Raw genomic sequence first — 26,803 nt, 5'->3', positions numbered from 1 at the left:
AAGCTTAGCACTAGGACGGGTGTATGAATAAAAACATAATAACAACGACGTTCAACATAATATGAATGCCATGGAAAATAATGCATTTCATTTAGGTGCATTGTGGACATAATAATATAGTACTGTATAATTATTATAACAAACTATTGGTATATTGAAAACAATAAATTAAATTGAATCAAGCCATTAACACCGTATCTCTGGCAACACCGAATGGATATGTGTCCATTACTCTTGTCTTCAGACGAGTCTTGATTATCTATTCATTGAAACATAATACAAGAGTGAATTGAAATACTTCCAATGTAGGAAAGCAGCTTTCTGCAAAGCTTCTAGCCAAGCTCAAAAAGCTGCGGTGTGAAACAATTTAATTATGCAAATCCTAAGAAGGATCGATTATACTAGATACGTGCAGAGCTTTTGCGAAGTATTTTATAATTTATGCGGTTAAAGATATTCGTAGTATTCCGAGAATATAGTTTAATTATGACCCCTTTTCAGCTAAGTAGAGGTGAATTTTACCCATATATTTTATAACACTAAGTTTTTATTACCAAACCAAAACCAAAAAAAATACCGCGTGGTAAATGCAGTTTTTTAATATGTACATCAAACCTACCCTCTATAAGAAATCTTGTTCAATCGTTTGTCATTAAGTAAACAAAAGTCATCTATGTCTTTATTTCTCTTGAGTTTTTGTCTATTTATGTATGTATTCTTGCCTTTTTCTTTATCTTTGTGGGTTACTTTATTATTTTATTTTTAAAACACTCTTACCTGTCTCTTTCCTTCTATTTATTTTTTTCATCTAACTGATATCATTATGTTTATGATTATATTCATTATTTGGTAAAGCGATGTCCTAGATTGTTTCAAGACGACGACAAGGGGACCATGACGTAAAATTTATAAATAATAAATTTGAAATTAAAATTACGTAAATGTGATAAAACCATTTTATTTACATATGAATACCTATTAGTATCGCAAACTTGGTGGAAATAAATATATGAATTAAGTATTCTAACGGCTCTTGCAGTGCAGTGCGTAAAGCGCTGGCCTTCCATCCGCTCTGGGTTCGATTCCCGGTGAGGTCAAAGAATCAATATAATCATATTATTATATGTAAATTCCTCAAGCCTGGGAGTTTTGCCACTGTAATTGGGCTTCACGGCCTGTTCTGGTGTTAAGAAACTAACTGAGAATTAATTATTTAATTTAATAAAAAGAATATGCTTTGATCCATCTCCAAAAAAGCACATGCAACGCTTAAACCTAAGACCAGAACCTGCTTCATCTTATAGTTAGCCATATAAAGTTTAAAATAGAATTTGTCAATGCCTAATTTTTTAACACTATCTATATCAGTGGTTTCCAAACTTTATGTTACTACGCCTCCCTTTAAAAAAAATCTAATCTTGGCACCTCCCCCCCTTTATTTAATTAAATAATACAGACACCTTTTTAAATAGTCAACAATGTACTTATACAAATATGAATGAAAAATAGAAAAATAAACAAGGTTTTTTTACTTATATTTAAGTATATCAAGTATGTATATCTATCATTTAAGATTTTTTTTTACTATTACTGAAATAATATGAAAAGTGCATTAGCAGACTAACCAAGAACTCAGTAAATAGATTTTTGTTTGCTTCAATATATCTGGCGCAGAAATTATTTAAAAGTGGAAACATGGCGAAGTTATTTTTTCCAAAGCTCCATTTTTTTATAAATGCCTTCACTCTGTCTTTATAAATCAGTGAATGCATTAGTGGTCATTGCATTGATTTATTCACTCTTTTTTTCTAAATTTCAACCAAATAGACAAGTTTAACAACAAAATTATCATTCCTCAAAAAATTTGCTTCAAATTTCAACATTATGATTTGACCGTTTTATTTATTTTTTTCACGAGATAGCCAGGGCGCTTCACAATAGTATTGAAGTGAGGTATTATAAAATTAGTCTCCATATTTTCACACAGGTTTGCAAACAACCTTTTATAGGACTGTTTTTTTATGAAGCTTATAACTAGCGGCCGTTTTATAAACTATGCATTTGCAAATTGCAAACCTGTGGCTAAATTATTTGTGTTAAACTTTTCGCGCCTCCCTTTGCAACCCGCCTACCAGTTTGGAAATCGCTGACCTGTATAATGAAAATTCATCCAAGAATATACAAAAAGTATATAAATATCTCTTAATAATTGGGGAATATATTCTGGCATCTACAATCATTTAGTTACGTGTCGCATGTAAAATAAATAGGAAAGATTTGGTAAAGTCCCCTTTAATACTTAATCTTACCACTAAGTACCAAAAAAATACATACATAATTCATAAATTATAGTATCATTTCTACTATTAATAATTAATGAATTCCTCTCAATATCTTCGAAAACCTTCCGAAAAATGTTTGACACGCCTTGCAAAAATGTTCAATATAGTACATTATGTGAAACCTTTTGCAAGGCAAATTTATTATAATATCCACGCAAGGCCTGAACAAAAACGATGCATGAGTGCGAGTGAGAAAGTATTCGGCAGCCTTACAATCTCTGCGACACGCGCTAGAGTAAGATAAAAGGTCTACATATCTGTGAGCTAGTTTCCAAAAGTATCGCCATCAAATCGGGGCGAAACGCTTCACATAGCGTCGATAACTTGCTAGCTCGAGTTGCTAAAATTGATATTTTTTGTGTTAAACATAAAGTCAATGGTAAATATTTTTAATTAATTAAGTAGAAAAGATGGTTCTGTGTGTTGTCTTAAAATGTGGTAGCCGTACTGATAAGCAAGAAGATGGTATTACGTTTCATAGGTAAGTTGATACATGTTCGTGATAATTTATTTGTATTTTATTATATATTTTAATATCAGTGACCTAGTGTTTCTTTAAAATAACTTAAATTATGGATATCTTTACCTAATGGTTGCATTTTGACCGCTTAAAAATACTATATAACGTAAAAAAATAGAAAATTATATTTTAATTCTGAGCGTCTAGTGCGAGCACTTTGGGCGAGCACTAGCGAAATGGTCTATGGTCTCGAACATTTGTAGACGAATGCGTTCGCTCGCCCACAAACCAAACGCAAGGCACGCGGCTTCATTTAGCAATGCAACGGGTGGCGTCTAGATGTATCTATAGTCTAAGTATCCACGTATAACTTAATTGTTAACTATGTTATTATATGAATGACAGTAACGCAATTTTCTTTTCTTTTGTTCATATATTATTTTATATAACTTCAAAATATTGTTTTTAATACGAACTACACAAGTTATCCGTGCACACTTTATGTTTGGCAAGATCAATACATCATTAAATTATATAAAATTAAACGGATTGTTTTTAAGTGTATTATGGCAATATCGGTTGTAATACCATTATCAATAGTAGTTTTAGTCGTGATAATGGTATTGGAATTCTACCAAGGAATAATTCTATTCAGATAGAATTCTACTAAGAAAATGCTGACACAATTTATAATCTCTTTGTACTTATGCGTATTAACTTATATTTTAAACGAAAGTATTTAAAATTCACGTATAAAGCAATATAGATTCAAAAGTATGTCCTATGTTTATTTTATTTCAATTCAATAAAGATAAAAATGAAACAAAATTGTCAACATTTATTTTATTTACTTCCTATCCTAGATTTGCTCCGCTATAATTTACGAAAAATTACACTTTTTTCATTCTACACTATCCTTTTTCTTCTTTAAATTGGATTTGGCTAACGATATTTGACGTGTCGAGAAAAAAAGGCGGGTGAATTTCGTTATTTACGACATACGAATAATGTGTCCGACAGATGAAAGAGTTATAGCATTTCATAAGGCTTACATTTCAGTAATAATATCGTTTAACTTATAAAATAATACTACAAATTTTGATGTGTTGTCCAGGATGAAAATGTGTATATGAAATAGTATTTTCATAATCATCATCAAAACTGTAGTTTAATTTAGGCCTTATCTACCTAAAATATAAAAATATGTTCTCAATCCCTTGTGTCTAACACCAACTATCTGCAATACAATTTTTAATAAAATTGATTAAGATTTTTTTTTAATTTATAGCATTACTAATTTTAATTTAAAATGCAGACACGTAGATAATTTAATATGAAATACTATAATTTTATTAATATGGATGAAGTTAATTCTATATATTTAAAAATTCAATACTATCGACTGAGATTACTCGATGAAATTTGAATTTAAATTTGAATTAATTTCCGTGTTGCACCATTCCTTTTGAGTATTTTGAGGCACTATTTGCATTCACATAATACAGTTTATTCATGTTTGTATTACAAATTAATGCAATAAAATTAACGTTACAACCACAGAACAGATATAACGATAGGCTTTATTCAATACGCCGCACGTTGAAGCAGGGTTTTTGAATGTGTGAGTGTCCTACGAAAATGAAGCACGCATTATGCACGTGCAATAGTGTGTGTAATACACCAACATTAAATGAGCGTAAATGCATAAACTGAGAGCAGTTTTCAGCATTCGACGTACAACGTATTCTTGACACGTGTGTAAGTTTAACCTGGATTCTTCCTTACTCGAGACGGTTACCTGCTATCGCCTTACCCGTTGGGTATTTCAGTTCCCATTATTTCTGAGTTCCCTGGTTACGACCTTATCACTAAGTAAAAAGTAACAAGAATAAAAACTAATGTTAACTATTTAAGGCCAACCATGGTTGTCAGCAAATAAAAGGTAGGGGACCAAAGACGAGAAACCAATAGGGCAAGCACATACGAAAAACCTTGATAGTATCACGCCGGCTGAGTCAAGAGATGGACGTGGAAAATGTTTTTGCAGTAGCTTTGTTCCTAAAGAAGAAGAAGAAGAAAAAAAATATTGGGTGCACACCCTACTGCAAGAACATAATAATAAAAATATATTCAATGTGTTTTTCAATGATTTGAGAAAGTATGACGATATTGTTTTCAATTATGTTAGAATGTCAAGACACGTGATACATCACGTGGCAAGATACGAATATGAAACTGTGCGTCAGGCCAGAAGAAAAATTATTGTTTACTTTGAGGTAAGTTCATTGGTGGTTGCTTGTCCATTGAAGAATGCGTGATAACTGATAAGAAACAAGCTATTTTTTTTTGTTTCTTTATTAAGCACCACAACAGGCCGTGAAGCCCAATAATAGTGGTAAAACTCCCAGTCTTGAGGAATTTATATAATTAGATAATTTAAATATATTCTGACCTCCGGTATGGAAGGCCTGCGCCTTACGCACTGCACCACGAGAGCCGCCATCCCATTAGTTGTCCTCTATTCTGGTCGCCGAGTGAGTTTCCCTTGTTTTATCGAACTCCTAATTTCCGGTTGCCGGAGACCAGTCGACAGTTCGTAGGGGGCCTTAACTGTATATTATAAATACTGTAGCAAATACACGAGGTACTTAGTATAAATATATGACGTATTCTATTAAATCTATATTTAGTGTATAGTGATACATCTTCCAATGATAACTTTATAAGACGTATCTACTAAAAAAATGAGAAGCAAAGATAAAGAACTTTCATAACGATCGCTAAAAGTACATCGTTAGTAAAACTAAAGCAATTTATCACGTGATGATATTCTTGCGATGTTATACTCTTGTAAACTTTTGAAAAAGTATACAATCATAATAATAATAAAAAAATAACATTTCGACCAGTAAAAATCACGGATGTGTTAGGTGTACGTTATTAGACTTTGGTTGTAGTGTCTGAGTAATTCAATGGGAAAAAATGTTTAGAGTTATTTTTATTTGTAGGTGTTAATTATTTTTAGATGTGTTCATCAGAAATATAAAGTTTGGTGCTTCATTAGCGCCTTTGAGTGATCTAAAGCCAATTGCAGACATAACCCCTAGCCATAATCACTGGTATAATAATAGACCAGTAATTTCTGCATATGACACTCGGCTTTATTCGTTTACATGCTAAATTCGTAAACTTTCGGGAGTTTTCGATAAACCTGAGGAAATGATGAATTCGCCTGCCCATTTACAAACTGGCTGTAAATATCTTAACGACAAAATGAATGAAATAAGATCAATGGTGGATTTCGATATAGCGTTATTGATTCGCAAATTGTTTTATAAATCATTGCGGTAGCGACATGCCTGCATGGTAGTTTATGCAAAAATATGGAACACGCAGGCTGCGTTTTTCCGATTGCGCGAGCTTCAGTATTCCCGTCCATACACACGGGCTTCCCGATACAAACCGGTTTGCACAGGTAAGCTTGTGGTAAAGCATGAGCGTCAAGCCGGCGCTTAAATCAAACTTAAAAATCTTTGTAAAGTATGAAAAGTGGCTCACAAAAACTTATAAAAAAAGATATTTACTATTCTTATCAAATTTTGTGGTGAATACTTCCCCCAAATCATCATCATGAAAAATCGATATTATGCAAAATTGGATACAAATCCATAACATTATATTTACAAGTGGTATGCAGAAACCCAAATTTTATGAATTAGGGAGTAAATATAAAGATATTCTAAAATATTAATTATATGCTAAAACAATTATGGAAGAAAATACGGTAAAAGTTATGAGTAGTCAAAAGTTTGTAGTCACGCAATAACGTGTGAAAATGATTATATGGATACTGAGAAAGTTATAAATGATAACGTGAGGAAACATTCAAGATGTGGCTGTTCAGATACATCGTCAAAATTTCTTGGACTGACCAAATGACAAACGCTGACGTTCCTAATTGAATGGCAAAAAACCCAAGATAGCAAGAAACGGAAATCTTCAGAACCTCGGCCACATTATGAAACGACTAAATTAAAGCATTCTCTAACTTGTCATTCAATGAAAGTTCAATGGAAAATAAGTGGATGATGACGCTTTGTGGCTTAAAAACCTCAGTGAGTTGTACGAGTGCAGTGCCACTAAACTATTCCAGTGGGTCTATTCTATACTTATCGAACACTAAATTGATAAATAGTATCAAACTTAGGGTAGGTTTGTATCAAAATATTAGCACTTATTGTAACAACTACACGAAGCCGGTTTTTATTGTTGCAATAAGTGCGATATTTTAACAGCAGCAAGATAGGTGCTGTTAAAATATAGCACTTATTGCAACAATAAAAACCGGCTTCGTGTAATTGTTACAATAAGTGCTAATATTTTGATACAAACCTACCCTAAGTTTGATAATATTTTTCACTTTATCACTTTAGCGGTCGATAAGCATAGAATAGACCCACAGGTAGTATATTTTGATAATAAAGCTAAGACCACCTTGAATGTAGCCGATGGCTCTAATAGGGGATGAAAAAATAAGAAGAAGATACACCCCAACATCCGACCGAATTCTCGACCGAACTTATCTATAAAAAGAATCTATTAAATATTGTGCATATTTGGTATTGATTATGCGTTATTTAGTTATTAATAAAAGAGTATCAGGGTGTTTGCAAATTATGATTTGGATCACCGTCCTAATCGGTGTAAAAATATCTGAAACAACCAATGACATTAATATGGACGAAGCATCTGGAAAATAAAATGACACTCACTTTGTGTCGGGTCTGCCGGATGGCGAAATTCATATTTTAATATCGGTATCCTACGCTCAAATGAACATTCTGCTTGCAAGCGGTCTGGCGACACCACTGGGTCTGCCCATACAAAATTTCCGACTGTCAGGTTTCGACTCCGCCGTTATTATTGTGTTACAAAATGCCAATGTGCCTAGTTAAAATTGTAAAAAAAAATCTACTGAACACTCCAAGAAAGATGGGATATCACTTTTCATGCATTAATATTATTTATTATTGATAAAATGCCATTTTAAGATATTGATGAATGTTTATTCAATGCAATTGAATGACAGAAACCATTGGACGTCTGCCTGTGATGCGCTGGGCTCACTTGAGTCTAATCTCCAAGAAGTCGTAAGTAACGAGAATCTGTTTCTAACGCAATGACACTAATACGCCATTACAATAAAGGTTATATTACTATAAATTCTCGAAGCTTGTATCGCATAATGGAAATGGATACGTCTTTGGTCAAGTGGCGTCTACCTATACATCTGTGAATGACTTTCATGTACAATTTCTCGTGCGCGCCGATATGAAGTGAGTTGTCCATTTAATATGTCATTGGAAACAACACACAAATCTCTAACAAATTCGTCGAAACTATGTCGAAGAAAATTAGAACACTCTCAAAGTAGGCACTATAAGCGTAGCTTTACCTCGCAGAACTCGAACTTAACAAATCTCTAAATCCGTGAAAAGTTTTTTAATTTAGAACAAAAGTTTAAACTTATGACCGTCCGGCGCTACCAACAAGTACCTAGTGTTAAATGGAGAATCTTTTGAAAATTTTATATCATTAGTATCGATTAGCTTATTTTTAGATAAAGTTTTAAGTGATAATGCTTTAGGCAGACATTTCAATTTGAATTTTGAATTATTGATAATATTCTTTTCTTTGTTAGTAAAATATTTATATTGTTTCTCAAGTGGGCAGGTAGTTTTCAATCATACATTATAAAAGTTTTAAAATGATTATTTTATTAAGGTTTGAGAGTTCTATATACGTAGATACGTCATCATTTTACCTGCTTTGTATACTGTTAGCAGTCATTTATTATGTAGGTACTGAAATTTTAAAAATATGTTATTATTAAATACTTACCAAATAATAAAATGTTTTCATTAACACCATGCAAGGTTTAGAAATGAGGTCGAGACTATTGTCGTCATGTCGAAAGAAAAGTATGGATTCAAAAGTATGGATACAAAAGTATGGGTACAAAAGTATGGATATAAAAGTATGGATGCAAAAGTATGGATACAAAAGTATGGATACAAGATTATGGATACAAAAGTATGGATATAAAAGTATGGATGCAAAAGTATGGATACAAAATTATGGTTGCAAAAGTATGGATACAAAAGTATGAATACAAAAGTATGGATACAAAAGTATGTATACAAAAGTATGGATACAAAAGTGTGGATACAAAAGTGTGGATAAAAAGTGTGGATACAAAAGTATGAATACAAAAGCATGGATACAAAAGTATGGATACAAAATTATGGTTGCAAAAGTATGGATAAAAAAGTATGGATACAAAAGTATGGATACAAAAGTGTGGATACAAAAGAGTGAATACAAAAGTATGAATAAAAAAGTATGGATGAATATTATATAGCCGAGAAGAACTTTACTGAAGACCGAAAAGACTGGAGGCTAGGGAAGATCTACGTGTAGCAGTGGATCGACCCTGGCTGTTTATGATGAAAACAGTTAGTTGATACACACCATTATTTATTTGGTCCATCTACTCCAGACATTTAAAATACATTTAACAGGATTTCGCTAACTTTAAATTTCACCGCTCTAGTATGATATGTTTTCGATAACATCTCTTACCATATTATTATATTATACTTACTACAGGATTCTAGAAGAATAAAATATGATTTATTGCTTTTTTAACGTTATGTATTACTTAGGTATAATTATTATACTATACATACAGAAGGTTTTTTGGTATAGACTGACGTAAAAATACAAAAGTACTGATATACTTTATACATACCTACTATGTAAGTACTAACTGGTGGAGGTTTGATTTAGTAGGCATTCGTATTCCACTGGGACGTCTTCATTTTTTATTTCTTTTTTTTGTGTTTTTGATTAGTTTTTCTTTCGACATTCAAAATTAAATAAATAGTCAATCACATCATGTATGACTTGTATGTTTTTCCAACCGGCTTCCCGTAAGGAATAATGAGTAAAACACGTGACTATAAATTCACGCAAACTGTTGTACATTGACGTATCGTAGTTCACGTGAATTTGTAATGACGTTTCGTTATGAATTATTTAAAACAAAATGTCAAAGGTGTGTGTTATAATAATATTATGTATTTCATATAAAGTAGTTAACAATTTGGTTGTTCGAATGAGAGTAGTCAGTTTTCTCTATTCTTGGTAATTTTCTTATGGCTGAAATTTAATTATCTTCTGAGCAAAAAAGGCTAACCACGCGCCGATGGCCTGCCTTTTCTTTGCCTTCCCCGAAAGCGACCCAAAACCACCAGTCTCTTCAGTCCAAAAACTGCAGAATACGTCTCAAATATAATATTATAATTGTCTAGAGTCTTTATCTGGAATCTTGGATGATCGACTAATTCGTCTTTCGCTCTGTCCAAAAAATACGTATCATTCGGCACCATAACCACATTTCGAAGGCATAATTTGCCTTCACCTCCCTGCCTATAGGGTTCATGATTTGACAGCATCCGACCAAATTATGTTTCCACACAAGTATAATTTTATTGACAATTGAAATTCCTAGATCCTTCCATATACCTAATAGTAAGACGCCTCATTGCATGTTTCGTAATCAGTGTGATTTTTATTATTTCTGGTTGATATCCGCCCTTTCCACTAATGGCCAATCCCAGTTATACTAAATTATTGTTCACTGATCCTAGATTTTGGAGTATACTTGCTGCGGGTTGAATGTTATTTGTGACTAGTGACTATTTTGGTAGCAATCATACCACTCAGCATCACAAGGGTGACATACTTTAATACGTTTTTTTTTGTTGTCAAAACAAAACAACGTTCGGAAGCGATCGTCAGCATTTCTTCTATCATAATCTAGGTCAATAGAGTTTATAATAATTTGTTAATTACGACAATGTATCTTGTAATGTATGAGCTGTATATTTGTTTAAATAGCAAGGGCAATCCATTAGGATCCTGAGATGAAGGAGATAGATAGCCCAGCCCTGGAGCTCCAAACAAATGTAAAAAGCTATAGACCTATAAAAAATATTAAAAATAAATCCTCACTCACATCGAGTCCGTCACTCGGCACACTACTTATCTTGATTTCAGTCTCTCGATCATATTAACATCTCGGTACATCGTCAGTCAGTTCATTAATAAAGTCAAGCTAATCAGTACATCCGTACGCGCAATTATAACATCATCTGTCATCTTTATAATTGTATGTATTTATACTTGTGACGATAACTCTCCTCGAAACCTCCAACTATGACTTTCTCATCTCTCCTTACATCATCATCCCCAAATTATCTTAATCTACCCGTAGTAACCGCTCTATAAGTTGTCTATTATCAGTAACGATTAGCATAGTATCATCTCCAAATCTCAAGTTATTTATTTTCTGGTCACTCAATATTATTCCCCCGTGCCAATAATATAGGGCTCTCTACATTTTCTTATTCATGATTCAATTTCAGTCTAGCAATGATTTTTTTTAAATTTCACTTTAAAAAGTATTTTACGTATAATAGGACATAATTAATTGGATTCAATAACCAACCAACACGCAATAAGATTCGCACAAATTGCAAGTAATTTCTCAGAAATGGCTGCGTTTTATTAAATTAACCCCATAGGAGCTAACAACAAGCAATCAATTATTGTTATGTGCAATGTAAACACCATATTACGACTGAATCTGGATTTCTACTAAAGTTCTATCTCGAGAATGCGGCAATTAGATGTCTACACTTGTGCGCTAATAGGCAATCTCTCAGTGCAGTCGATGCAGGTATTCCAAAGGAATTAGTGGACCGCATTGGACAGCTGCACCGACGAAACAATCCTCTAGATTAAAACATTGAGTTCGTAAACTATTTTAGAAATAGAGTATTATATTAGTTTTTTAATTATGTAACTGTTGCAGATAGATTAATGGTGAAAACAAACGTATTCGATTATCAGTTAATTAAAAATAATTAAAAGCAATGCTATTAAGTTTTATTGAAGTTGTATTTAAGTTAAAATTTTGTGGACGCAATTAAAATATTTAGTGGTTATTATTATATAGTAGAAACTAATAAATCGTATTATTTTAGAACGTTTTTCTTAGCTCGTATTTTTATTTGTCCGGATAAAGAACCACCTTTGTCCGGTACAAATCTTGCAATCGATTTTTAACTGACTTCCCGACTAGCTAGATATTTGAAACTTTTAGAATATATCAGAACACTATGCCAATGCATTTTTTAAATACTTTTAGCCATCTTTAAGTAGAATTGAATTCATTTTCAGTTAATTCTGTTTTGTATGAAAAGTTATTTCGACACCATTAACGGTTGCTAGGGTCTGGTGTCATTATGGAAATAAATATGACATGTCAAAATTACATTTCAGTATTATTTCTATCTAGTACAAATTTTTTTGATCGTTTAAGATAGTCAAGTCAAGTTTGTATGATTCAACAGAAAATTTAAAAACGTTGTATATAAAAAGTTTTTTTATCTTGTAATTGTTTGGTTATGTATTGATAGTTGTTAGTAATCATCAAAAGATTGTCATTATTATTATGTATAATAAGGGATCTATTATTAATATAACGTAGGTGGCGGCTCTCGTGGTGCAGTGCGTAAGGCACTCGCTTCTCACCCGAGAGTTCTGGGTTCGACTCCGCTGAGGGCACAATATTCATGTGTTTTTCTCAAAGCTTGGGTGCTTGCACGAAAAAGCAAAGACATGGTTATTAATAATTCTAAAAAAATCGAATGTCGGTGTTAGGTACACTATATCGTAAAAGGTAATGTATGGTTTGTTATATCACAGAGGTGGATACACTTACGGTATCAAACCTGAATAAATCGATTCAATCGTCAGGTTCAGCAGCTCTTTTAGTTGAGTCCAACAAAACCAAAAAATACGACAGTCTGTCACCTAATTATTATATTGGCTTGTCCCTGGATTTAGAGACATTTGGACCATGGGGACCGTTTTTGAGATCGGTTATTGCTTGACTGATAAAAACAGGTGAGTGCCGTTTAATTGAGTATCTAAATCAGTGAATAAGCTTATAAAACCAAAGAGATAATACAGTCGCTATGTTAGGTACTCTTGAAGTATCCAGGGTACTGGAGGAGGTATTTTATATACTTGGAGAAACCTTGTCTATCATCATCATCATCGGCACTACAACACAATGTGGGTCTTGGCCGCCTCCAGAAAACGTCTTCTCAGTAACCTCTGTCTGCCGCAAGCTCCCTACACCGCCTAAGTCTCAGGGATGCTGTGTCTCTTTCTATACAGTCCAGCCAGTCCAGTCTCCCGACCCTCCTTTTCCCTACTGGTATGTTGAAAAGAAACCTCTTTGGTGGTTGGGTGTCTTCCATCGTTGAGACATGGCCTGCCCAACCAATAAAGCCCAGCATTCCGACCCATATGTTAATATGGGTCTGATGAGGGTTTTGTATAACTTTATCTTTGTTTTCTTTGAGAGGAGTCTTGATTTGAAGTGTCTCCTTGTAATCCTTCTACTAACCTCTTGGCTGATCGTACGCTTGGGTGATCCCAGATATATGAACTTGTCGACCCTTTCGAACTGATACGTGTCAATCGTGAGTGGTGAGCTCGAAGGAGCCTCATTTGCAGGCATGTATTTTATTTTTTCTTGATTGACCTGGAGTCTTATTTCTATGCCTCTTTTAAGGCTGATTCTGATATTGCCACTATGTCTATTATAATAGTATTATCATTGGCATATCCAAGCAGTTGCACAGATGTATAATATGACCTATAAACTGTTGTTTGTATTTGAGAGTCTCTAATAACTTTTTCCAGTCCTATATTGAATAGACCTTGTATATCAATATTTTAAAATTATTATTTTATCGGTTTATATAATATATATATCTATATTATAATTAACTATTTTTTTATTCAACGAATAATTCACAAGATTTAAGAATGTAACAGTCTAATTATTGAACAACATAATTTTGACCGTGACGTCCGTTAGTAATTAAAGTAGTTTGATTTAAAATACAAAAGCAGATCGCCAATAGTAACTCAATTTGGAAAGCGCTTCAGAGAGTATTAAGAGGCATACGTTGAAATTTGTTGCAATTAAGCACGGCGCCTTTAGCATAGTGGTCTATCTGCATGGTCGCGAAACCTAAAAGATACAGGTTTGATTCCTACGGGGTTTCTTACTTTTTTCAAAAGATGTTTTCTATTGGTTATAATATATTTCATCAGAAGTGTTTTCAAAATTATGTATTATAATATATTATATTATGTTATATTATAATAATGTACTTATTTCACACTTTGGGTCACTTTTTTATTTATTATTATTAGTGTTCCTTTATACTAATTATAATGTATATAATTTGATAAATTCTCTATATAATTCTCAATGTAATATTATAATATTAAGTAACTGTTTGTTTGCAATAATAACATATTATATATTTATTAAATATAATAATTTCTTAATACACATAATTGTAAAAAAAAATAATATGTGTGAAGAAGTCATAGACGTAGACCCAATTGAATTATGTGCCTACGTATTGACAAATATAATTACAAATAAAGTAAAAAAATATTATTTCAGATATGTACACTATATTTTTATATATTTATTATATTAAATATAATTCAATTATTTATCTCTGTTTCAATCATGGTTTTTCAAAAAGCGGGTCTTAAAGGTTCAAGTATATTCAATACTAAGTCTGGCTTAAGATTGTGAAATGAACGAAAAGCTCGTCTTTTTCGTTAGAATTTTTTATTCATACATAACATCGAAACACTTAAAGTTCATTTTGTACATGGTTTTATCTGAAGGTAAAAAAAATACTGGAAACTTGAGTTCAGTAGGAATAAAAAAATATCAAAATTCCTCTGCCAATTCTAAATGACTTATATACTGAAAAAGCTCGCAAATGTTATTTCACCTTTTGTTTCTCGTTCTTCTGAAACGCTTTCACAAATATCGTGAAAATATAATAATGTTCGTATATCTCTTCCATTACAACTTTTTATTACATTGAATACACACTTTTATTTCGATAAAAACGAGCTTTAGTGTCCTAATTTAAGGGTAATGTAATTGGTACTATATACACAGTATTCTAGTAAGTAACTGAAATAAAAAAATATGCAATTAAATAAAAAAACAATGTATACCTATAACAAATAAATATTAATAATTATAGATATTTTTTTAAACTCAAAGATAAGCTTATTAAACTATACAATAAATATAATTTAACCTTCTCTTTATGATGCATATATATTCCGTTGGTTCCGGTGATGTTAACTTGGGATAACGTACGATGTTGACAATATTATAGTAAGTAAAAAGAAAATGCATATTTTGGCAATATAAATAAGTCTAATAAGGTTTCTTTTTTTGCTATTTGTTTTATCTGTAAAATAATCAAAAAAGCATCTATATTTAATTATAATCATACGAGTGTATCTTTACATTCTTACAGTATACAAGTCATAATACTATCACGAACTTACCCCTTACTTTCATATCTTTTTCTCACAATAAATTGAGTCTCTCTTTGTCGCATTTAATATTAAATATTATGTCTTTATTGGATAGTCATATATGGATTTTAAAAATAATAACATTTTAATTATGCTACGAGGGTGGGTCAATAAGTCCTTAGAAAAGCCGACAGGTGGCGCGACTAGTACTGAAAGCGGTTTGTTTTCATTCAGCGGCACTACCGATTCAGTATGCTGCGAAGTTTCAATCAGATTGGTCGGGTTGTTGTTTTTTATTTTCGTACATTTAAAAAAAAAATTTGCTTGTTTACAAAAATGGAGAAAATTGAGTTTAGAGCTGTTATTAAACATTTTAATATAAACGGGTTAACAGCAAAGGAAATAAAAAATGAGTTGGATTTAGTTCACGGCATATCTGCTCCTTCACTTGCAACTATTTATAACTGGTTAAATGAATTTAAACATGGTCGTACATCAACAAAGGATGAACCACGCTCAGGACGTCCTGTAGAGGTGACTACACCAGAAATGATCAATAAAATCTACGATATGGTGTTAAGTGACCGAAGATTAAAGTTGAGTGAGATAATTGAGGTTACAGGGATCTCAAAAGGTAGCGTCATTTCTATTTTACATGACAAATTGGGCATGAAAAAAGATTCTGCAAGATGGGTGCCGCGTTTGCTCACAGTCGACAATAAACGCAATAGGGTGGTGGCCTCTAAAGCCCTGTTGTCGCTCATGCAACGCAATCCGGATGAATTTTTTCGTCGCTTTGTGACTGTAGATGAAACATGGATACACCACTATACTCCCGAGACGAAAGAACAGTCAAAGCAGTGGATTGCGAAAGGCGAACCATGTCCAAAGAAGGCGAAAACCGTAAAATCAGCTGGTATGGTTATGGCTACTGTATTTTGGGATGCACGTGGAATTATTTTCGTTGACTATTTGGAAAAAGAAAAAACAATAACAGGGGATTATTATGCATCTTTATTGGACCAGCTAAAAAACGAAATTGAAGAAAAACGGCCTCATTTAAACAGGAAAAAAAATCCTCTTTCATCAGGAAAATGCCCGTGTTCACACATGTTTACGATCAATGGCTAAAATTGAAGAATTGAAGTTCGAATTGGTCGACTACCCACCGTATTCGCCAGATTTTGCCCCCAGTGACTTTTTCCTTTTCCCAAACTTAAAAAAATGGCTAAGTGGACAACGTTTTTTTTCAAATGAAGAAGTCATCGATCGGACAAATGCTTATTTTGAGGACCTTCCGAAAACTTATTTTTCTGACGGTTAAAAAAAATTGAGAAACGTCTAAAAGTGTATTGAGCTCCAAGGAGATTATGTTGAGAAATAAAAAAAAATACAAAAATAAAACCTGTTTTAATGCTTTTTTCTAAGGAATTATTGACCCACCCTCGTATGTTATGTAATAAAGATGATTCTAGGAATAGCCGAAATTTGAAGATGATGAAGTTCATTTTAACAGAAATATTTACAGTTTATTGAACTGGGTAACCTAAGATGACATTATAGTAACGAGAGTGTTAAACCGACCATTAAATTTGCTTATAATTAATGATTAATGATAACATAATATGTTTTGTAATTATTTTTATCAACGTACTCTATTTTTTTTAAGACTTATCTATATTTATATTATCTTACTTTAAAACATCCGTAAGTTATGCCAGTAAATATATTTATTTATATAATAGTCGTTTTTACATTCAAAATACTCAAATAACTGTAACATTATTTATTATGATATTTTTTAGTATTACTTTGTTTAATATATAATATAATATATTTAAATTTCAAAACACATCAAAGAAATATAACCACTAGAAAAAATCTTAAAAAAACGACACAAATCGGGATTCAAAACTGCGCTTTCAAAGATTTTCCTTGACTACTACTAAACTCTAATAATGTCCTATAATGTCCTATCTAATCGTGACAAAATTGACAAATAGTAATAACGAAAATTAGAAAGAAAAATATTTTTTTTCATAAAGATTTTTTTAGTGATTATAAATAATTATCAGGCGCCGCGTGGTGTCCATATGCTCCAACTAAGGGGCGGATATGGCCAAAGAAGAAGAAGCAATTTTGTGAATTATTCATTGAATTACGAAATATTTTATTAAATACTTTGTCAGTCTAATTAATAATACCAAAATGGTATGTTTAAATTTACATAGCGATTCCAATCAAAATTCGCTGAAATAATTAAAAATATCCGATCTGACAGTGCTAATTTTATAGGAATTGGACCTTCTTCGAATATTTAAGTTATTTTCATTAGGTAATAATATTAATAATAATTAAAATACTGAGTATTGAATACATACTTGTGATCATTGAATAAATCGACGTCAAATTTAAACATCAGATTGTAAATATTAGGTACATACCTACCTGCTTTCATGATTTTATAAAATAACTTCTTTTAAAAATATTACTTATTAATAACGTTTTATATTTGAAAATAAAACAAATTGGAATAAAGTGGTTTTAATAATTTAATATTTTAAAAATTATAGCGGCGTGACTTCAAAAAGAGACCCATAGATGGCGTGGCCCATTGATTGGACGCCGCAAGCGCTATGTAGACAGATTAGAATTTAACTGTATATGTAGTGGCGTGACTTCGAAAAGAGACCCATAAATGGCGCTGCCCATTGACTGTACGCCGCAAACACTATATAGACGGATTAGGATTTAACTTTATGTTGACTCCGTTATTTTCATCTCTCACAGTCATACAGCCAGTCAGCTTAGTCTGATTAGCTCTGACCCTTTTGATTATACAGTTCCCCTATTTTGAAAGTAAGCGACTTTCAATATCAAGTCATCTTATCTGTTTTCGTGTACCGTTTGAAGTATTCTCTGTTATTGATGATTAAAAATAATCTCTGTGAACTCTGAATAGATACTACTATAACTTACTATAACTGGCGACCAACGTAGCCCCAAAGTGTTTCTAGTATGTTATAAATAAATAAAACCATCCTATAACATCTTTTACTCATAAATAATATTAAATTAAATAGTATTTTCGTACGTTTAGTCAAATGACACTTTTCTAGTTTGATTATTATTAACTAAATTATTATAATGCTTCTATTATAAAAGATGATAAGTTGTAATCAATATTCTTCCACCCTGCAGTAGGTTCATAGGTCGGAGTGTTTTAAATAGCGCATTAAGCCGGCATTAAATTTGTTCCCGCCAATTTATTGACGTAATAACTCTCGGTTTATTGGTAGTCGTTGTAAGGTTCAATGAAAAATACCTTCCTCTATCCAGCCCACTATAAAATTGTTTGTCTACAGAATCTAAATTGCATGTTTTATCAATGTAGCAACGGGGGATTTTCCTTCGTTTTATTCCAGCTTTACCGTCCTTTATGCACCGACACATCGAGTCTTTATATCGACGAAATCTGGACTTAAAAGAAAATTTGTAGGGGGAATAATATATTATACAGTAGTAACAGATGAAAATAATCATACTTTTTGATGTCAGATACTTGTAAATGAACGATAATAATATCACCAAGTAACACAAACTAATAGGAACTTGCTTACCCTATCGGGTGTGGTAAAACTTTTGAATCAGGCTTCGCTTTAAAACTTTGGGCCATAAACCCAAATGCCTTAAGCGCACTGACTTTCCTCAAATATTAAAAGTGTGTTGTGTTTACGTCATGTATATTGCAACATACGTAACCATTAAAAATAACATTATTCTTGAATACGTGTATAATATGTTTATCTCACATTTTTATATACTCGAGATCCATACCTTGTTATACGATACACGGTGAAGTAACCCAGTTTTCATTGATTTTGTGTTCACCGTACCACAAAATATATTACCAAACTAGCGTATTTATTATTTTCAACTTAATACAAACAATAATATTTTTTATAAATTTATAACTGAAAAAATGGCGCTGTTTTAACCAAAAATATGCTACAATATATTGTGTTCTACAATTCCGTATGCATAAGGCAAATGAGAAAAATGAAGCGCGTATACAACACCAAAGCACAAGTTTTTATGATAATACTAAAAAATATAACAGAATAAGGTTTTAGTTTTTCATGAAATTTTGCGGGGAATGGGACGATTTGGCGCCGCGAACTGGCCGCGCGCGATTGGCCTTCGCTAATTGGCTGCCGGTACGATTGGACGCCGGTACAATTGGTTGCCGGGACGATTGAGCGCCGAAAAATTGGACGCCACACGGGCGAATTAAATGCGCAAAGGAATAGATGTACGATTTGGTAGAGAAATTGAGAATAATTATTTTTCCTTATGCTTTTTATAAAAAGAAAAGAAATTTTTTCTCGTCAGAACCAATCATAATAAAAATATATTAAGCGCAAAATGTATTACGTACAACCACTAAGTAGATAGAAGCAAATTAAACTGTCTTGTCTACTTTCTCTACCAAATCGTTACGTACATCTATTCCTTTGCGCATTTACTTCGACCGTGCGGCGTCTAATTATCCCGACGTCCAATCGTCCCGGCGGCCAATTGTACTAACGTTAAATTATACCGGCGGCCAATTAGCGGAGGCCAATTACCCACAGCCAATTCGCGGCGCCAAATCGTCCTAGATCCAAATTTGCGGCCCGCCGGATACCGCCATACTTAAATTTCCCAGAATTTAATGGGTTAAATGAAATTAACAACTGAAATCGCTGAGTATTAATAAAATTGGGATAAAAAAATGTATGACGGTCAACACCTCAGGCCTTGTCAGCGTAATTGTAACATCGCGATAATCAGCCAGTTCACAAGTATCGGACAATCACCTCATCTACGGTCAGCACATTCTGCATATATGACTAACTTCAATGAGGGTTAACAACCACGGGCTGTGTCAGCCAAACAGAGCTGCACTGGTGCGACGGTCAGCAGATTACTCAATAGTGACCTAAATCTATAATTGCTTGCCGTAGTTTATCGGATATTCATTTATGGAAATAATGAGTCATAGTTAATAGGATATCGGTATTAAGACTAGGACCGTACCTTCTATCGTCGTACCTCGGACTGAGCCAATATCACTGAGCAGTACACTCTATTATACCTTTCCGGACTGAGCATACCTCATCGCGTAGTGTCTAGCACTGTTAACTTCGCACCTGTATTTTGTATCATTGTATTTCTTTATTTTGTGAAATAAACTTACTGTATCTTCAATTCGCTCGAGCATCTCCAATCAATCGTTTTATCATTAACACCTCGTCGCTTTGTCGAAATCGACCTCTTAATGCAGAATGTTTTTTTGTATCTAATTGGACGAGAACCATCTCTTTCTTTAAATTATTTTGTAATGATAATGAATACATTATTCATATGCTGTAAAAATAACAATTTAAATATCTCCATGTATTTAAATATAGGATTATGAAATTTGTTTTTCATCTCCTGAACATTTGGTAAATTTGGGAAACCAATGTTACAGCGACGACCTGTTATCCCAAAGTGATTCTTGTCCCGCTACAACGCAAAGCCAAAAATATATAAAAAAGTGCCTATTCCTTACCTTTTGATTTTGAACCTTATATTTAGGTACCTAGGTATATTACCTATTAGAGGTAAAGTTTATAGGTCATTGTTTAATGAAATACCTATTAAAAGTAAGAACCCTAAGTTAAGAGACAGATAAAGTGTATAATAAATTACTTTAATGTGTTGAATCAGTCGATCGTGACGTAGGGTCTTTAATCCTTATATCTTACTTTCCTATACCCATCCTTACTTTATTTTACTTTCATCCAGTTTCGTAAGTTCGGTGAGAGCTTACATACGATAGAATATCTACAGTACAAAGTATTTTGTAACTAAAAGCAATTATAGTATAGTAGATGGAAAGTCCATCAACAGGTGTACGAAAAAATATAAATTGTAGTAAATATATGCAGGCATTTATAATTTATTCAGGAGTAGTTCATGTAATTCATGTTTCATGTAATAAACTAACCGGAAAAGCTTGCCTAAATAAACCGTATAAAGTTGGCACCGAACCCTATCATCATTTTTCTACAATTGCCAAGGAAAGTGTTTTAGTTACCTCAATAAAGAAGGTATGATTATATTATGCCATACAGTTTTGGTCAGACGAACTTTTCAATTAATAAACAATAAAGTTATCCAGAATGTCTTCTAAAATCTCCCATTAAACATTTTTCTTGCTTTGCAACATACCTACACGCCAATTTTTTAAGTAATCACTGCAATGCCTATAAATATTATTCCTGACCATATCCAATCCTAATAGGATCATTTGGGCCTCCACAAAGTGAAAGTTTGTATTAACAGATTTTGTTTTTACGAGAAATTTATGATGTCAGCCTCTTGCTCAACCTATTAGGTCTAGGTATACTGCAGTACACAGACTGAAAAATATTATGCGTACTTGCCAGACCCTGGATTCAAACCTGAGACTCGCGACGAAATTATTAATTATTTTTCTAGTGCGTAATTCGAATGACAGCAACGCTATTTTTTAATTTGTTTTGTTCATCTGTCATTGATTTTTTTTTAAATACGAAGAAGATCCGTGGGCATTTCAGGCTTCCAAGTTATAACGGAACCAACAGACAATATTTCTAACTATCATAATATAAATAGTAAAATAATATTCTTAATAATTACAGTTAAATACTAGTAAATCGACTTCGGATAAAGTGAATATTTCAGAAGTATGTGTACGCATTATAAATACGTTAAACATTTGATTTGATATAGGTTAAACCTTTTTGAGAAGGCACGTGACTTTGATGGAAGTATAGCACATATTAGACACCTACCTACTACACATTATATCAAATATTAAAAAGCATTTCTATATGTGTATTTCTGAAAGAAAAACAACATCAAGTTGGCAGAAGACGATCTGCTTTGCCTAAAAATATACCCATTATTAGACAGTCCTTTAATAATAATAACATATAGATACCTTCATTGTGTTTTTGAGTTTTATAAATATTGTATAATAATATGGAGATTTTATATATAGCCTAAGGGGAATCGCACATTACGATGACAAGGCGTTACTACACAAAAAAGAAAGACGCAGATTTGAGAATTGAGAACAGAGAGTGAGAATAAGAGAAGATATAAAAGTCCACCCTTTTAACTGCGGCCTTTACAAGACGAATAGGAAATTAAGAACCAACTTAATTATTCCTCTGTGATGGTGGAAGCCAAGTGGCCAAAATTGTTTAATTTGGAACATTTGTTCAAATTACGGAAAAATAATTAGAGAGTGTGATAGATCACCGTCAGTTTTGATACTGGAAAGTAGATCACAGCTTATTTGAATTTTCATTGTTTATCGTCTAATTTTTTGTAATTATTTTTATTGGTAATTACGAAATAATATAGAGTCCAAGTGAAGTAAGTAATATTAATAACATAATCATATGTATGTGCATCCAACTAGCAATTCATAATTTATAGTTATTGCACCAATATTAGGGGATATTAATTTAGTAGGTACCTATTACGCACATAATATATATTATCATTTTGCATCCGCATTTATTTAAATTCAGTGGATATGTTTTATAACCTTTTAACGTCTTTTTTTGTATAGTAATAAATTTGGCAGGTCCATAAAAATGGTTGAATCGAATCGTCCACTGATAATATTACTACCTGTACAACAGTATCAAATATTCACAGGTAACACGATGTACCGATGTTGTACTTCTTTGTTATGAAGAATTAATAATTATTAATAAGTATTAAGATTAAGCTATTTCTTTTATTAAACGAATAATAGACAGTATTTGAGAATGTAACATTATACCTATAAGTTGAACATACATAATTTGAAAACACCCCATGCATAATATGCATTATACACACTAGAAAAAATCTTTTTGTAAAACAAAAATACGACACCCGACGGGACTTGAACCTGTATACGCTGGAGTCGCGCCAGTGTGGTTTTCCAATTAAGCTACAGGTAAAGCATGAGATGTTTTCAAATTATGTATTTTCAATTATTAAGGGGGGACATGCTCGTCGTAGGTCAAAATTGAGTTTTATTGTATTTTCAAACCATGATCCTGGACACTCCTTAAACGTTGTAGATAATCTATTTATATAATACTGTTTATCAATGTAGTTACAGAATTGTTCACAGTTTAGCGACATCAATTATACACAGTACAGGGATAACTGTATTTTACTGTAAAGTTTATGAAATTAATTTAATAAAATAATATGGTGTACACTCACCTGGGGTAGACTTAGTAAAGCACTTAGTATCCACGCCAGGACCAGCAATCTCGTCCCTCTTTTAGCAGTTGACAGACTCTTCATAGGAAACCTCACAGCCACAAACCTATCTACACCAACAAGCACCAGCACGAACGTACTGAGATACAAACTAAACATTTGCAAAAACTTAAACAGTTTACAAGCCGCATTCCCCGCTAACCACGCAACCGTGTAACTCCATGCTGCCTCACCGGCAAGACAAAACACAGTAACTAACAAATCGGCCACCGATAGTTGAAGAATCAGACTATAAATCGCGCTACAGGAAGTCCTTGAAAATCGTCTAGCACGTTGACTCCTTCTAATACTTAGGATAGTAGCGGCATTTCCTATTAATGAAAGTACAGCTAGTGCCCCTAGAACACAAGCTCGTATCAAAGCAGATCTCGTACGTGTTGGAGCATGTTCCAGGCAATGGACTCCTGTTCCGTTGATGGAGTGGTTGAAGAAGGAGACGTTCATGCCAAGACGCTCGCATTCTTCGACCGGTAGGAAGAATTCGCCGCTGATTAATTCCATTTTGAACTGATTGTTAATTTGGATCGATTTTTGATTCACAATTATTCATTATTATACTAATAATATAACCTAGTAAGATGTTACTTGTCTTTCGTGAGCATAATAATATTATTAGTCAAGGAAAACTATTTTATTTTTACAAAAGCGTTAATGCTATTAATAATCACAAAAACTATGGGTATTTCAATGACTTTTGACTTCATAGTGTTTACTTATGTTGATAAACTAAAATAATTAAATATTTTTTTATACATACAATGAAAGCTATGGTATTTCACATGCCATTCATATTTAAGCGTTATTTTATGCATACCGTAACTGATATAATATAACTACTCATTATTTTGACTAGTTATTGATTTTTACCCTAATAATTTTATTATTACTTATATAAAATATCTAAATTGTTTATCTTATACAATATTTTTGTCATAATGTAGTCAAAATACACATAGTTTCATTAATGACGTATTATTATTATAATACTATAATTTAATTTGTTCAATAATTAGTATCATGAATATTATTTTAAAAACAAAATTCTGATTGAATAGTTTTTGGTCCAAGATTATTTACTTTTTAAACACTTAATGAATATTTAAAATTCCAAACAATATATTATCTTTAGGTACCTACTTTTAGTTTGCTTTACTTTATTGTTATGTTACAGTTTTTCATTGTTTATAATTAAATACAACACTAAAATATCGTTTAAACATTATTTCAAACATGTTTGAGACAGTTTAATTCAATTATCTTGTCACAATAATTCTGTTTGAAGAAATTTAAAGCGAATTATCATTCCACTAATTTATTTTAATTGTTTTATACTGCTCCTTGGTATCTGAAAACAAAGAAAAATAAATTAAATACAGTGAAGATAGTTAAAAGTTATTTTTGATATAATTATATTATTAAATAAAAAAAAACAAAAATGTTTTAATTGAAAATGGCTTCTAAAGTAGGTCAATATAAAATAAAATAATCAATTTAATTGATTGATATAAAAAGCAGCTAACCCGCACGAGAATAAAACTGTTTTCAGTTTACATAAAGCATTCATAATATTTACTAGATGTAATATTAATTTATTAAGCCAGCAAAAAGTGTAAACATTTTTATATTAATGAGATTTTATATAGATTATAATATTATACAGATCTAAACAGTAAGATGTAATCAAAATATCTGTGTCAACACAGATACAACACCTGGTTTATTTATGGTATCAAAGCCAAATTTGTACTTATTACTTATTATTGTATTATTACAAACTACACAACATATTTTCGACGTCATGGTATTTTGACGCCAATGCTAAACGCGGAATAGGTACCTCCACTGTAGCAAAATGGTGTTTAGGAGATAGAGACATAAAACTATTTAATACATCTAGAACATAATAATTAAATAAATAATGATGCAGTTTAGTGGAGTAATATTATTTACACTATATTAAATATTAAAATTATAGAGTTTGTTTTTAAGTTTTGCAAAAAATGCTTTAAATGCAGATATTTCAATATTGGAGGTTTATTCGCCTGTTTGTTTATATAATTTGCCACAATTGAACACCACGAGTGCGTGTACAATTTATCCGATGTGCACACTCGATTATTTAGTTAAGTTCATCATACAATTTAGTAGGAATACATCACCAACATAGCATATTGGATGTTTTTGTCAACAATAGATAAAAAATCAAAGGTTTTTTTGACAGCAAAAACTCATTTTGTCAAAATTGGCACATTGGAGGTATTTCACGTGCAGCGATGGTATTCTCTGATGACATTAAAAAACACTAAGTTATCAAAATATAATTATTTAATATTTTTTTATTCAACAAATAATTCACATGATTTAAGAATGTAACATTCTTTATTGAACACACATTATTAGCGATAAATGACCCTGACACCGGTTAGTAATCTAATTGATTGAAAAATACTTTGAAATACAATAGTAGACTGCCAAAAAATAACTAAATTTAGAAGTCGCTTCAGTGACAAATATTGAAAAAAAACATTTATTAACTTCTTCGCAATTAGATAGAACACACATTGCCTAGCGGTCAAATGGGCGCAAATTCTAGTGGTAATATTAATACCTCTCACAGGTGTTTTCAAATAAGGTATAGATAATTATTATAATACCTAAAATGAATTATAATGACAGAGTGTCCGTCTGTTTGTCCGTTTCCGTTCGTACAGATATAAATCAAAGCCTACATGACCAATAATAATAGTACATTTCATAAATTACCGTCTTAACATTGTAATTTATATTAGTAACATATTAGTAAGGTCTATTTTCTTCTCGTACTCTAAACAAGAGATCTTCTTACAACGTCTTTTTCCACAAACTATGTACCTAACTGTCTTGTTATTTAAATGGTTTTGTTTTATCTAATGTCACAATAATTTTAGAGTCAAAGAATGAATAATATTTTATTGCTTTAGAGTTTAGATAAAATGCGAAAAAAATGCGTACATTTGGCGTCATTTTTCGAACCTTTTGAAACTATATAAAATATAATATATTATTTAAAAAAAATTTCGTGACCTCGAGAGTACTTATACAATATTTCAATAATAAACAATCGTAAAATAATGTTTAATTAAGATGACAGTGC

The 26,803-nt window shown here is 32.0% G+C and overlaps 1 protein-coding gene across 2 annotated transcripts in view; it reads right to left on the bottom strand.

The window, feature by feature from the left end:
* The window catches only part of LOC147072757 (gonadotropin-releasing hormone receptor-like), a 179,216-nt gene extending 154,382 nt beyond the window's left edge, over positions 1–24,834 (bottom strand). The window contains exons 1-2 of one of the 2 annotated variants that reach the window (XM_085946188.1): positions 24,808–24,834; positions 23,611–24,259 (exon numbers count right to left, since the gene is read on the bottom strand). In XM_085946188.1, coding sequence (XP_085802314.1) covers positions 23,611–24,171 — 561 coding nt within the window. In that variant the 5' untranslated portion in view covers positions 24,172–24,259; positions 24,808–24,834. Of the gene's footprint in view, positions 1–23,610; positions 24,492–24,807 lie in introns of those variants that run through there. The other variant, XM_085946187.1, reaches the window with a different exon arrangement.
* Positions 24,835–26,803: the final 1,969 nt, after the last annotated feature.

The sequence above is a fragment of the Rhyacophila brunnea genome, unplaced genomic scaffold (genome assembly GCF_057557595.1).
Source record: "Rhyacophila brunnea isolate RB1 unplaced genomic scaffold, BYU_Rbru_1.0 scaffold_19, whole genome shotgun sequence".
Lineage (NCBI taxonomy): Eukaryota > Metazoa > Arthropoda > Insecta > Trichoptera > Rhyacophilidae > Rhyacophila > Rhyacophila brunnea.
Note: the sequence above shows the minus strand (reverse complement) of the source record. Positions and strands in the feature narration are given on the sequence as shown.